The following is a 14,860-nucleotide window of genomic DNA, read 5'->3' on the forward strand; positions in this document are numbered from 1 at the left end:
GCTCCCTCTACACTGTCCCCATCAAACACTCCCAGGACAGGTACAGCACGGGGTTAGATACAGAGTAAAGCTCCCTCTACACTGTCCCCATCAAACACTCCCAGGACAGGTACAGCACGGGGTTAGATACAGAGTAAAGCTCCCTCTACACTGTCCCCCATCAAACGCTCCCAGGACAGGTACAGCACGGGGTTAGATACAGAGTAAAGCTCCCTCTACACTGTCCCTCATCAAACACTCCCAGGACAGGTACAGCACGGGGTTAGATACAGAGTAAAGCTCCCTCTTCACTGTCCCCATCAAACACTCCCAGGACAGGTACAGCACGGGGTTAGATACAGAGTAAAGCTCCGTCTTCACTGTCCCCATCAAACACTCCCAGGACAGGTACAGCACAGGGTTAGATGCAGAGTAAAGCTCCCTCTACACTGTCCCCCATCAAAACACTCCCAGGACAGGTACAGCACGGGGTTAGATACAGGGTAAGGCTCCCTCTGCACTGTATCCATCAAACACTCCCAGGACAGGTACAGTACGGGGTTAGATACAGGGTAAGGCTCCCTCTACACTGTCCACATCAAACACTCCCAGGACAGGTACAGCACGGGGTTAGAAACAGAGTAAAGGTTCCTCTACACTGTCCCCCATCAAACACTCCCAGGACAGGTACAGCACGGGGTTAGATACAGAGTAAAGGTTCCTCTACACTGTCCCCCATCAAACACTCCCAGGACAGGTACAGCACGGGGTTAGATACAGAGTAAAGGTTCCTCTACACTGTCCCCCATCAAACACTCCCAGGACAGGTACAGCAAGGAGTTAGATACAGAGTAAAGCTCCCTCTACACTGTCCCCCATCAAACACTCCCAGGACAGGTACAGCACGGGGTTAGATACAGGGTAAGGCTCCCTCTGCACTGTATCCATCAAACACTCCCAGGACAGGTACAGCACGGGGTTAGATACAGGGTAAGGCTCCCTCTGCACTGTATCCATCAAACACTCCCAGGACAGGTACAGTACGGGGTTAGATACAGGGTAAGGCTCCCTCTACACTGTCCACATCAAACACTCCCAGGACAGGTACAGCACGGGGTTAGAAACAGAGTAAAGGTTCCTCTACACTGTCCCCCATCAAACACTCCCAGGACAGGTACAGCATGGGGTTAGATACAGAGTAAAGCTCCCTCTACACTGTCCCCCATCAAACACTCCCAGGGCAGGTACAGCAAGGAGTTAGATACAGAGTAAAGCTCCCTCTACACTGTCCCCTTCAAATACTCCCAGGACAGGTACAGCACGGGGTTAGATACAGAGTAAAGCTCCCTCTACACTGTCCCCCATCAAACACTCCCAGGACAGGTACAGCACGGGGTTAGATACAGAGTAAAGCTCCCTCTACACTGTCCCCCATCAAACACTCCCAGGACAGGTACAGCACGGGGTTAGATACAGAGTAAAGCTCCCTCTACACTGTCCCCATCAAACACTCCCAGGACAGGTACAGCAAGGAGTTAGATACAGAGTAAAGCTCCCTCTACACTGTCCCGATCAAACACTCCCAGGACAGGTACAGCACGGGGTTAGATACAGAGTAAAGCTCCCTCTGCACTGTCCGCCATCAAACACTCCCAGGACAGGTACAGCACGGGGTTAGATACAGAGTAAAGCTCCCTCCACATGGTCCCCATCAAAAAATCCCAGGGCAGGCACAGCACGGGGTTCGATACAGAGTAAAGGTTCCTCTACACTGTCCCCCATCAAACACTCCCAGGACAGGTACAGCACGGGGTTAGATACAGAGTAAAGGTTCCTCTACACTGTCCCCCATCAAACACTCCCAGGACAGGTACAGCAAGGAGTTAGATACAGAGTAAAGCTCCCTCTACACTGTCCCCCATCAAACACTCCCAGGACAGGTACAGCACGGGGTTAGATACAGGGTAAGGCTCCCTCTGCACTGTATCCATCAAACACTCCCAGGACAGGTACAGCACGGGGTTAGATACAGGGTAAGGCTCCCTCTGCACTGTATCCATCAAACACTCCCAGGACAGGTACAGTACGGGGTTAGATACAGGGTAAGGCTCCCTCTACACTGTCCACATCAAAGACTCCCAGGACAGGTACAGCACGGGGTTAGAAACAGAGTAAAGCTCCCTCTACACTGTCCCCATCAAACACTCCCAGGACAGGTACAGCACGGGGTTAGATACAGAGTAAAGCTCCCTCTACACTGTCCCCCATCAAACACTCCCAGGGCAGGTACAGCAAGGAGTTAGATACAGAGTAAAGCTCCCTCTACACTGTCCCCTTCAAATACTCCCAGGACAGGTACAGCACGGGGTTAGATACAGAGTAAAGCTCCCTCTACACTGTCCCCCATCAAACACTCCCAGGACAGGTACAGCACGGGGTTAGATACAGAGTAAAGCTCCCTCTACACTGTCCCCCATCAAACACTCCCAGGACAGGTACAGCACGGGGTTAGATACAGAGTAAAGCTCCCTCTACACTGTCCCCATCAAACACTCCCAGGACAGGTACAGCAAGGAGTTAGATACAGAGTAAAGCTCCCTCTACACTGTCCCCTTCAAATACTCCCAGGACAGGTACAGCACGGGGTTAGATACAGAGTAAAGCTCCCTCTACACTGTCCCCCATCAAACACTCCCAGGACAGGTACAGCACGGGGTTAGATACAGAGTAAAGCTCCCTCTACACTGTCCCCCATCAAACACTCCCAGGACAGGTACAGCACGGGGTTGGATAGAACATAGAACATTACAGCGCAGTACAGGCCCTTCGGCCCTCGATGTTGCGCCGACCAGTGAAACCAATCTAAAGCCCCTCTAACCGACACTATTCCAATATCATCCATATGTTTATCCAATAACCATTTGAATGTTCTTAACGTTGATGAGTCCACTACTGCTGCAGGCAGGGCATTCCACGCCCTTACTGCTCTCTGAGTAAAGAACCTACCTCTAACATCTGTCCTATATCTCTCACCGCTCAATTTAAAGCTATGTCCCCTCGTGCTAGCTATCACCATCCGAGGAAAAATGTAAAGTTCGGACAATCTTACATTCAACGGCTTATAATGTTACACTGCCCACCACCACCACCCGCTGGCACTCTGGCGGTACTGCATATCAAACCCCAAAAGTGTCCGCGCCTGACCTTTGAACGATTCCATTCACCCCACTCCCCGTCAGACTGTGTCCCGCACAGCCCTGCAACCTCTTTAGTTTTCAATTATTTCCCCAATTCTCCCCTTCTGAAGTTTCCAGTCCCATCGGCCAAACCCAGCCTCCCATCCATTGACTCTGTCTACACTTCCCGCTGCCTCGGGGAAAAGCAGCCGGCATAATCAAGGACCCCACGCACCCCGGATATTCTCTCTTCCACCTTCTTCCGTCGGGAAAAAGATACAAAAGTCTGAGGTCACGCACCAACCGACTCAAGAACAGCTTCTTCCCTGCTGCTGTCAGACTTTTGAATGGACCGACCTCGCACTAAGTTGATCTTTCTCTACACCCTAGCTATGACTGTAACACTCCATTCTGCGCCCTCTCCTTTCCTTCTCGAAGCACTGTCTGTTTTGTCTGGAAGAGGTTACAGAGAGAGGGAGGGTTGTAGGGGCTGGAGGAGGTTACAGAGATAGTGAGGGGTGTAGGGGCTGGAGGAGGTTACAGAGATAGGGAGGGTTGTAGGGGATGGAGGGGATTATGGAGATAGGGAGCGGGTGAGGCCATGGAGGGATTTGAAATTGAGGCAGGCTTGGACGTCCAACGTTGATGATGCCTTGGACGGTTCACTCCCTCCACGGGCAATCTCATAAACACCTGCCCCCAATATCGGTACCCCCCTCCCCCCAGCACCTGTGGTAGTTATACTGCGCCCTGCTCCTGGTGTTAGCGGACACGGAGGGATCAGAAACTCATCTGTTCCATGGCCGGGATATTGCAAGCAAAAAGGCTCTTCGCCTGGGGGAGGCATCGTCCAAGGCAATGTTGGCGTGAGGCTGTGAATGATCAGCGGGGGAGGGTTGCTGGAGGAACAGGAAGTGAAGTAACAGGGAGGGAGGCGCCTCGGAGGAAGATCAGAGATGAGTCGGTGTGGTGACCTTTTCGGAATGGGGGCTCCCTCGGACTCTAAGCTTTGGAGACTCTCCGGCTCTCTGGCCCGTTCCTCACAATAGCTTCAATATCGCTGATCATCTGTGGCGTCAACTGAGGGAGGATCTGGACAGAGAAAGATAATAAACGGTAAGAATCCATAAGGGTCCATAAGACATAGGAGCAGAATGAGGCCACTCGGCCCATCGAGTCTGCTCCACCATTCAATCATGGCTGATATTTTTCTCATCCGCATTCTCCTGCCTTTTCCCCTGATCCCCTTATTAATCAAGAACCGATCGATCTCTGTCTTAAAGACACTCAATGACCCGACCTCCACAGCCTTCTGCGGCAAAGAGTATAAAGGTCACTGCTCTGCCTGGTGACCCTTTAGTCTGGGATCGTGTACTGTATATGGTAGCTCTGTTATTGTTGGCAATAAAAGCCTTCATTTCCCGAGTCCATCATGCCTCTCGTGTGTTATATCGTGCATCAGGGCTGGAGGAGGTTACAGAGATAGGGAGGTGTATGGGGATTGGAGGGGGTTACAGAGGTAGCGAGGGGTGTGGGGGCTGGAGGGGGTTACAGAGATAGGGGGGGGTGTAGGGGGCTGGAGGAGGTGACAGAAATAGGGAGGGTTGTAGGGGCTGGAGGAGGTTACAGAGATAGGGAGGGTTGTAGGGGCTGGAGGAAGTTACAGAGATAGAGAGGGGTGTAGGGAGCTGGAGGAGGTTACAGAGATAGAGAGGGTTGTTGGGGCTGGAGGGGGTTACAGAAATAGTGAGGGTTGTAGGGGTTGGAGGAGTTTATAGAGAAAGAGAGGGTTGTTGGGCTGGAGGAGGTTGCAGAGATAGGGAGGTGTGTAGGGGCTGGAGGAGGTTGCAGACCGAGGGAAGGTTGTGGGGGCTGGAGGAGGTGACGGAAATAGGGAGGGTTGTACGGGCCGGAGGAGGTTACAGAGATAGGGAGGGTTGTAGGGGCTAGAGGAGGTTACAAAGATAGGGAGGTGTGTGGGGGCTGGAGGGGGTTACTGAGATAGGGAGGGGTGTAGGGGCTGGAGGAGGTTACAGAGATAGGGAGGGGTGTAGGGGCTGGAGGAGGTTACAGAGATAGGGAGGGGTGTGGGGGCTGGAGGAGGTTACAGAGATAGAGAGGGTTGTAGGGGCTGGAGGAGGTTGCAGAGATAGGGAGGGGTGTAGGGGCTGGAGGAGGTTACAGAGATAGGGAGGGGTGTAAGGGCTGGAGGAGGTTACAGAGATAGGGAGGAGTGTAGGGGCTGGAGGGGGGTACAGAGGTAGGGAGGGTTGTTGGGGCTGGAGAAGGTTACAGAGATAGGGAGAGGTGCAGGGGCTGGAGAGGGTTAAGAGGTAGGGAGGGGTGTAGGGGCTGGTGACGGTGACAGAGATCGGGAGGGGGCCTGGGAGGGATTTGAAAGCAAGTTTGGAATTTTAAAATGGTGATGTTGCTGGACTGGGAGCCAGTGAGGGCCAGCGATCAATTCGAGAGCTGATTGGTTGATGGGATTGCACCATGCAGAGAGTTTGAGTATCGGAGGTGTGTTTGTTCAGATTATAGACACGTGTTGACAGTCTGCCTGGTGACCGCACTGTGGCCTTGCCGAATACTGGGCCGAAGCCAACTGAATTAGCCGAGGATTGGTCGTGTGTTCATCAACCTTAGTGATGTCATCAGGAAGGGCCACCCACCTGAATGGCTCCAAGGTTCTCTCGGAGTTGAGCAGTGTCGGATACTCCCAACAGAACGGAGCTCACAGTCTCATTCCTCAAGCACCAGGCTGGGACACAAAGCACAAACCGAGGAAATACATTCTCAAAGCACAATTAACAAAAGATTCACCGTCTCGAATCCACACCTTCCCTGCTCAGAATGGTCACTGACTGAAATATATCCAATCCCAATGGATCCAAACCCCTTCCCACTGAATCCCACTGTGCACAATCCCAATGGACCCAAACCCCTTCCCATTCACTCCCACTGTACACAATCCGAATGGACCCAAACCCCTTCCCATTCACTCCCACTGTACACAATCCCAATAGACCCAATTCCCTTCCCATTCACTCCCACTGTACACAATCCCAATGGATCCAAACCCCTTCCCACTCACTCCCACTGCACACAATCCCAATGGATCCAAACCCCTTCCCATTCACTCCCACTGTACACAATCCCAATGGACCCAAACCCCTTCCCATTCACTCCCACTGAACACAATCCCAATGGACCCAAACCCCTTCCCATTCACTCCCACTGTACACAATCCCAATGGACCCAAACCCCTTCCCATTCACTCCCACTGTACACAATCCCAATGGACCCAAACCCCTTCCCATTCACTCCCACTGTACACAATCCCAATGGACCCAAACCCCTTCCCATTCACTCCCACTGTACACAATCCCAATGGACCCAAACCTCTTCCCATTCACTCCCACTGTACACAATCCCAATGGATCCAAACCCCTTCCCATTCACTCCCACTGTACACAATCCCAATGGATCCAAACCCCTTCCCACTCACTCCCACTGCACACAATCCCAATGGATCCAAACCCCTTCCCATTCACTCCCACTGTACATAATCCCAATGGACCCAAACCCCTCCCCATTCACTCCCATTGTACACAATCTCAATGGACCCAAACCCCTTCCCATTCACTCCCACTGTACACAATCCCAATGGACCCAAACCCCTTCCCATTCACTCCCACTGTACACAATCCCAATGGATCCAAACCCCTTCCCATTCACTCCCACTGTGCACAATCCCAATGGGCCCAAACCCCTTCCCATTCACTCCCATTGTACACAATCCCAATGGACCCAAACCCCTTCCCATTCACTCCCACTGTACACAATCCCAATGGATCCAAACCCCTTCCCATTCACTCCCACTGTGCACAATCCCAATGGGCCCAAACCCCTTCCCATTCACTCCCATTGTACACAATCCCAATGGACCCAAACCCCTTCCCATTCACTCCCATTGTACACAATCTCAATGGACCCAAACCTCTTCCCATTCACTCCCACTGTACACAATCCCAATGGAACCACATTACATGAGTACATGATGGAGCAAATTCTAGAACGGGTTGGGTGCATTTGCTGTCAGGGAGGGGGACATGTTAAAGAGGCCTGGGATCTGTACCTGGAGCCCTGTACCCTCCAGGGATACTGGCCCAAGTGCTGGGTACTGGGATTATGTGCTTGTGTGTGTGTGTGTGTGTGGAGGTGGGGTGGAGGGGGGACGGGAATAGGGGTGGAAGCGATGGCCTTCTCTGGAGCAAATTTCCGAAAAAACTGGGAGGGAGGAACATGTGAGCATGTGGTTTGAGACCTGAGACGGGATGCCTGGGACAGATAGTACACAGACAATGGGCTGAATGGCCTTCTCCCGTGCTGTTAATGATCCCTATGGTTCTATACTCAGGGGGGAGTTGATAATGAGGATTGAGATACAGAGTTGGGAGGTTGTCCGTGGATTTGGAGAGGGTGTTTATTTCCTGAGTTCGGGAGTGTGTCCCTGCGGGAATGAGCCTGGGTATCTCCCATGGTGGCAGCACTTTGGAGTGGGTACAACGGTGCCCCTGGAGGAAGATCCTTGGGAAGTGGGTGAGGAGGCAATGGATAGGCCTGGGCCGTGGTGGGCAGCTCAGTCTGATTGGCTTACAGCTGGGCATCTGTCCCGCCCAAAGTCTTTCCCAGCCAATAAAATCCTTTACTGAGACTGCAAGGCCAGAAATCCAACTGCACTGCAGAGCAAGATCCCAGAAGCCGCAATGTGATAAATACCAATTGGCCTGTTGGTTGAGGGATAAATATTGGCTCCAATATTGGCTTTAGGGCGGCACGGTGGCACAGTGGTTAGCACTGCTGCCTCACAGCGCCAGGGACCCGGGTTCGATTCCCATCTCGGGTCGCTGTCTGTGCGGAGTCTGCACGTTCTCCCCGTGTCTGCGTGGGTTTCCTCCGGGTGCTCCAGTTTCCTCCCACACTCCAAAGATGTGTAGGTTGGTGGGATTGGCCATGCTAAATTGCCCCTTAGTGTCCAAAGATGTGCAGGTTAGGTGGATTGGCCATGTTAAATTGCCCCTCAGTGTCCAAAGATGTGCAGGTTAGGTGGATTGGCCATGCTAAATTGTCCCTTAGTGTCCAAAGATGTGTAGGTTAGGTGGATTGGCCATGGTAAATTGCCCTTTAGTGTCCAAAGATGTGTAGGTTAGGTGGATTGGCCATGCTAAATTGCCCCTTAGTGTCCAAAGATGTGTCGGTTAGGTGGATTGGCCATGCTAAATTGCTCCTTAGTATCCAAAGACGTGCAGGTTAGGTGGATTGGCCGTGCTAAATTGCCCCTTAGTGTCCAAAGATGTGTCGGTTAGGTGGATTGGCCATGCTAAATTGTCCCTTAGTGTCCAAAGATGTGTCGGTTAGGTGGATTGGCCATGCTAAATTGCTCTTTAGTGTCCAAAGATGTGTAGGTTAGGTGGATTGGCCATGCTAAATTGCCCCTTAGTGTCCAAAGATGTGCAGGTTAGGTGGATTGGCCATGCTAAATTGCCCCTTAGTGTCCAAAGATGTGCAGGTTAGGTGGATTGGCCATGCTAAATTGCCCCTTAGTGTCCAAAGACGTGCGGGTTGGGTGGATTGATGGGGTAAGTATGTGGGGTTACGGGGATAGGGCCTGGATAAGATAAAAAAGTGGTTTGGTGCAGACTCTGATGGGCCGAATGGCCTCCTTCTGCTCTGTACGGATTCTAGTGGGGGCAGATTCTTTTACACTGAGGGGGCAGTCGGCAGGGGTTTTGTGGGGGAGTCGGGGGAGGGTCTCTCATTGACATCTCATCCAAATGATGGCACCTCTGCCCCTGCTGCACCATCACCAGCTGTGGAGCACCACCCCGAGGGTGGCTGAGAGGTGAACCCACCTCCTCCTGCTCTGCCATGACACCTCGACTCACCTCAGACTGCCGGCCTGGCCCGGGATGTCAGGAGTGTGGGCATATTTCCTGATTAGCCTGGGTGGGAAGGATTTGGTGATAATTTGGGACAATTCCATCCCGGTGCTCTCAAAGCCAGGGAGCGTAGGCCCGAGGCATCTCGGCTGCACTGGGACAGGCTTTGGTATCCATGGCAACAGTAGGCCGCAACCTTGGCCTACTGGCTGAGGCTGTTGGCTGGTTAAGAAAACACAAGGTGAAATCACTAAACTCCCACCCCTGATGATACTCCATTGCCCGTCCCCCCGCCCCGTTTATTAACCCCTCCCCCCACCCACCGTTAGAGAGAGCGTGGGCTCACCAATGGCCAGCTGGGCAAGGGTGCAGGATAGCTGGTTGGCAATCGGCTGCAAGGCCTTGATCTGGGCTTGCTGTAGCTGACCTTCCTCATCTGTTATCTTCGCTTTCAGCCACTCGTAGCCCTGCGGAGCCAAGACAACATCGATCAGAGCCACACACATCCAATAGTAGGGATTAGGTGAAAGGGCAGAGGTGAAAGGTCAGCGGGATGAGCTGGATTCCACAGCGAACTCTCACCTCTCAACCTCGCTTTTGGTCCAGCCCAGATGGGTTGGGGTTCAAAGTGGCACCAGGGTCTGAGGTTAAAATTTGGAGCTGGATTCACCCGCTCTGCAGGCCCCAGTGTGAAAGTTCAGGGAGGCCGTACTGTGAAATAAACATCTGGATATTCTGGCTCACACCTGTACCCGTAACCCCTGTATCTAACCCTGTGCTGTACCTATCCTGGGAGTGTTTGATGGGGACAGTGTAGAGGGAGCTTTACTCTGTATCGAACCCCGTGCTGTACCTGCCCTGGGAGTGTTTGATGGGGGACAGTGTAGAGGGAGATTTACTCTGTATCTAACCCCGTGCTGTACCTGTCCTGGGAGTGTTTGATGGGGACAGTGTAGAGGGAGCTTTACTCTGTATCTAACCCCGTGCTGTATCTGTCCTGGGAAAGTTTGATGGGGGACAGTGTAGAGGGAGCTTCACTCTATATCTAACCCCATGCTGTACCTGTCCTGGGAGTGTTTGATGAGGACAGTGTAGAGGGAGCTTTACTCTGTATCTAACCCCGTGCTGTACCTGTCCTGGGAGTGTTTGATGGGGGACAGTGTAGAGGGAGCTTTACTCTGTATCTAACCCCGTGCTGTACCTGTCCTGGGAGTGTTTGATGGGGGACAGTGCAGAGGGAGCTTTACTCTGTATCTAACCCCGTGCTGTACCTGTCCTGGGAGTGTTTGATGGGGGACAGTGTAGAGGGAGCTTTACTCTGTATCTAACTGTGGTGAACCATCGTTGGTTACCACTGTGGGGTTATTCTAATGTTGCTGTTGGATTAGGGTGTTGACACTGTGGGATTAATATACCTGTGGTGGATGTTGTTATGGCACATCCCGGTCGGGCCCCGCCTCCTGGGGGGAGGTATAAGACCCTCTGCTCAGGCGGGACCCCTCCAGTCTGGATTGGTGTACTCGTGTTTAAATAGTTCCATTGTTTGTCAATAAAAGCCTTCAATTACTGAAGCCTTGTACCTCGTGCTCGATTGTCGTGCATCAATTTTATTGACAAACACGAAACTCTCGACAGAACGGAGAGTATGGAGCAAATGCTAAAACCAGAGCGTCTGACGCTGGATCCACGTGCGGTCGGCGCCTCTAACACCTTCGACCACTGGCTGAAGTGTTTCGAGGACTACCTGGCAGCCTCTGCAGCAGTCACCACGGAAAACGACAGACTCCAGGTCCTCCATGCGAGGGTAAGCGACACGGTCTACCTCGCGATTCGTGCGGCCACCACTTACCCGAGGGCCCTCGAGCTCTTGAAAAAGCGATACACGAGACCACCCAACGAGATCCACGCTCGTTACCTCCTCGCTACACGACGTCGGCAGTCGGGTGAAACCATGGAGGACTACGCCAATGAGCTCTTGCAGCTTGCCAGGGGCTGCGACTGCAAAGCTGTGTCGGCTGAGCAGTATATGTACGACCTCGCCCGAGATGCGTTTGTGGCAGGGGTAGGGTCTTCGTACATCCGGCTCAAGCTGTTGGAGAAAGGGAATCTCAACCTGACCCAAGCGATGGAGATGGCTGAGATGCTGGAGGCAGCGTCGAAAAGCTTGGCTCTGTACCCCGAAGACCACGTGGAGACAACGTGGCAGGAGCAAGCACAAATCCCTCCTCGCCCCACGGGCTCGCGATCCCATATCGACCCGACGACGGCGGCAGCCCCAGACGGCCCGCGGTGCTATTTTTGCGGAGGAGCCAAGCATCCATGGCAACAGTGTCCTGCTAAAACGGCGATCTGCAATCAGTGCGGTAAAAAGGGGCACTACGCGAAAGTCTGCAGATCGAAGCCCAAGAACGGCAGTGCAGCCTGTGACCCTCCAGAACGGAGACAATCTCCATCGGCGTCGCAGTACCCACGAGGTCCGACCACGTGCGAACCCAGGACGACGCCATTGTGGCTGGCGGAGGAGGAGGATGACCACCAGGAGTCGCTACGCTTGGCGCCCTCACCCATGTGCGATTCATGGGGGCGGCCATCTTGGTCGACGACGACCAGGAGCGACCAGCAGGGGTCCTCAGCATCAACCTCGGCTGCCTGCAGTGACGTCCAAGGGCCAACGGTGGCGTCGATCTCTCGGGACCAGACAAAGCATCACAGGCTTGACTGTTCGATGATGAACATCAAGGTAAATGGTCGCACTGTGTATTGTCTGTTTGACAGTGGGAGCACCGAGAGTTTTATTCACCCTGACACTGCAAAGAGGTGTGGACTCCGGGTTCTACCTGCCAAACAGACAATTTCTATGGCATCACGGTCCCGGTCTGTACCGATCCAAGGACGTTGTGTGGTAACCCTGGAGGTGCAGGGCACAATTTACGAGCGATACAGGCTCCTTGTGTTGCCGCATCTTTGCGCGCCAATTCTCCTCGGACTAAACTTTATGGTCCACATGAAGAGTGTGATCCTACAGTACGGTGGGCCACTCCCTTCGCTGGCAGTAGGGAATCAGCCGCAGCCTCCAAATCGTCCAAAGCGCCCCGCATGCAATCTTTCCACACTAAAGATCACCACACCCTCTTTATTTAAGAATCTGGTACCAGGCTGCAAGCCCATCGCTACTAAAAGTAGGCGTTACAGCGCTGAAGACCGGATCTTCATCAGATCTGAGGTTCAGCGGCTCCTCAAAGAAGGGATCATACAGTCCAGCGTTAGTCCGTGGAGAGCACAGGTCGTGGTGGTTAAGAGCGGGAACAAACCCCGGATGGTCATCGACTACAGTCAGACCATTAATCGTTATACGCAGCTGGATGCGTATCCTCTCCCGCGCATATCTGATATGGTCAATCAGATTGCGCAGTACCGGGTGTTCTCCACCATAGACCTTAAGTCCGCCTACCACCAACTCCCCATCCGCCCAGAGGACCGACAATACACGGCTTTTGAGGCGGATGGTCGTCTGTATCAGTTTCTTAGGGTTCCATTTGGTGTCACCAATGGGGTCTCGGTCTTCCAGCGTGCTATGGACCAAATGGTGGACCAGAACGGGTTGCGGGCTACCTTCCCGTACCTGGATAATGTCACCATCTGCGGCCATGACCAGCAGGACCATGACACAAACCTCCAGAACTTTTTGCGCACTGCGTCTCGCCTGAATCTGACCTATAACAGGGAGAAGTGTGTATTCCGTACGCGCAGGTTAGCTATCCTGGGATACGTGGTGGAAAACGGGGTCATTGGCCCTGATCCAGACCGTATGCGCCCCCTTACTGAACTTCCCTTGCCCGCTAGCGCAAAAGCACTGAGGAGATGCCTCGGCTTCTTCTCCTATTATGCGCAGTGGGTCCCCAACTACGCGGACAAAGCCCGTCCGCTCATCAAGTCCACGACTTTTCCACTCACGCCAGAGGCCCAATTGGCCTTCAAGGCATTGAAAAGCGACATTGCGAAAGCCACGATGCACGCGGGCAGGCCCGTCGCGTTTTTCTCCCGCACCCTTCAAGGTCCCGAAATTCGGCATTCAGCGGTGGAAAAGGAGGCCCAGGCTATTGTGGAGGTCGTCAGACACTGGCGCCATTACCTGGCGGGGAAGCGGTTCACCCTGATCACGGATCAGCGATCCGTGGCGTTTATGTTCAATAATACGCAGAGGGGCAAGATCAAGAATGACAAGATCTTGCGGTGGAGAATTGAGCTCTCCACCTATAATTACGATATCATGTATCGTCCAGGGAAACTCAATGAGCCCTCGGATGCCCTCTCGCGCGGAACATGTGCTACCATGCAGGAGGACCGCTTGAACGCCCTCCATAATGACCTGTGCCATCCTGGGGTCACTCGGCTCTACCACTTCAACAAAGCCCGCAATCTGCCTTACTCGGTGGAGGATGTCAGGTCTGTAATGAGAAGCTGTCGAATTTGCGCGGAATGCAAACCGCACTTTTACCGACCTGACCGGGCACAATTGGTCAAGGCCACTCGCCCCTTCGAGAGTCTGAGTGTGGATTTTAAGGGCCCCCTTCCCTCAACAGACCGGAACGTGTACTTTCTTAACATCATAGATGAGTACTCCCGGTTCCCGTTTGTTGTCCCCTGTGCGGACACGTCGACTGCCATGGTGATTAAGGCATTCAGTGATCTTTTTACCCTGTTCGGGTACCCCTGCTATATACATAGCGACAGGGGCTCGTCGTTCATGAGTAACGATTTGAGGCAATTCCTGCTCTCATACGGGATTGCCTCTAGTAGAACCACGAGTTACAACCCTAGGGGCAACGGACAGGTGGAGAGAGAGAATGCTACAGTCTGGAAGGCTGTCCTACTGGCGCTGAAGTCCAAAGGCCTTCCAGTCTCCCATTGGCAGGAGGTCCTTCCAAATGCGCTTCACTCCATTCGCTCCCTCCTGTGTACGGCAACCAATGCTACTCCCCACGAGAGGATGTTCTCATTCCCTCGGAAGTCGTCCTCGGGGATATCTTTACCAGCCTGGTTGACGTTCCCAGGACCCGTCCTTCTGCGGCGACATGTAAGGGCCTGCAAGTCCGACCCTTTGGTCGAACCGGTCCACCTCCTCCACGCCAACCCTCAGTATGCCTATGTGGCATATCCTGACGGGCGAGAGGACACAGTCTCGATCCGAGACCTGGCGCCCGCAGGGGACGTAGCAACTCCTGTCGCTCCCATACCCCCAGTCACGAATCCCCTATCGCTTATTTCTTCCCCGGACGTGGCGCGGTCAGCACCGGGACCAGTGCATAACAGTTATACTCCCATGTACAGCTTGCCTGAGACTCGGAGATCGGCGCCACCACAGAAGGTACCGGGATCCCCTGCACCACCGCTTCACCAGGGTCAACCGGCCCGTGAGTCCTCGAGGGGACAGCCGGACGCTGTTTTGGAGAGAACGCCACCGCAAGCACCTGCTCCGGTGTCGCAACCGGTGTTGAGGAGATCACAGCGTCGGTGCGGTCCTCCAGACCGTCTGGACTTGTAGATTTTTTTTTTGTATATATGTAGTCTGTTTTCGCACCCCGCCGGCCTTTGTTTTCAAAGGAGGGGTGAATGTGGTGAACCATCGTTGGTTACCACTGAGGGGTTATTCTAATGTTGCTGTTGGGTTAGGGTGTTGACACTGTGGGGTTGTTATAATGTTGTTGTTGGGTTAGGGTGTTGACACTGTGGGATTAATATACCTGTGGTGGATGTTGTTAT

General features: G+C 53.3%; 1 protein-coding gene across 1 annotated transcript in view; it reads right to left on the minus strand.

Annotated features, from left to right (window-relative positions):
* Positions 1-3,682: 3,682 nt before the first annotated feature.
* The window catches only part of LOC144489029 (voltage-gated potassium channel subunit beta-3-like), a gene marked incomplete at its 5' end in the record, with an annotated part of 40,548 nt that continues 29,370 nt past the window's right edge, over positions 3,683-14,860 (minus strand). Inside the window, 3 exons of the mRNA XM_078206982.1 lie at positions 3,683-4,247; positions 5,828-5,916; positions 9,444-9,564. Of these exons, the coding sequence (XP_078063108.1) occupies positions 4,158-4,247; positions 5,828-5,916; positions 9,444-9,564 (300 nt within the window). The remainder of the gene's footprint in view (positions 4,248-5,827; positions 5,917-9,443; positions 9,565-14,860) is intronic.

This window comes from Mustelus asterias, unplaced genomic scaffold, assembly GCF_964213995.1.
Source record: "Mustelus asterias unplaced genomic scaffold, sMusAst1.hap1.1 HAP1_SCAFFOLD_1937, whole genome shotgun sequence".
Taxonomy (NCBI): domain Eukaryota; kingdom Metazoa; phylum Chordata; class Chondrichthyes; order Carcharhiniformes; family Triakidae; genus Mustelus; species Mustelus asterias.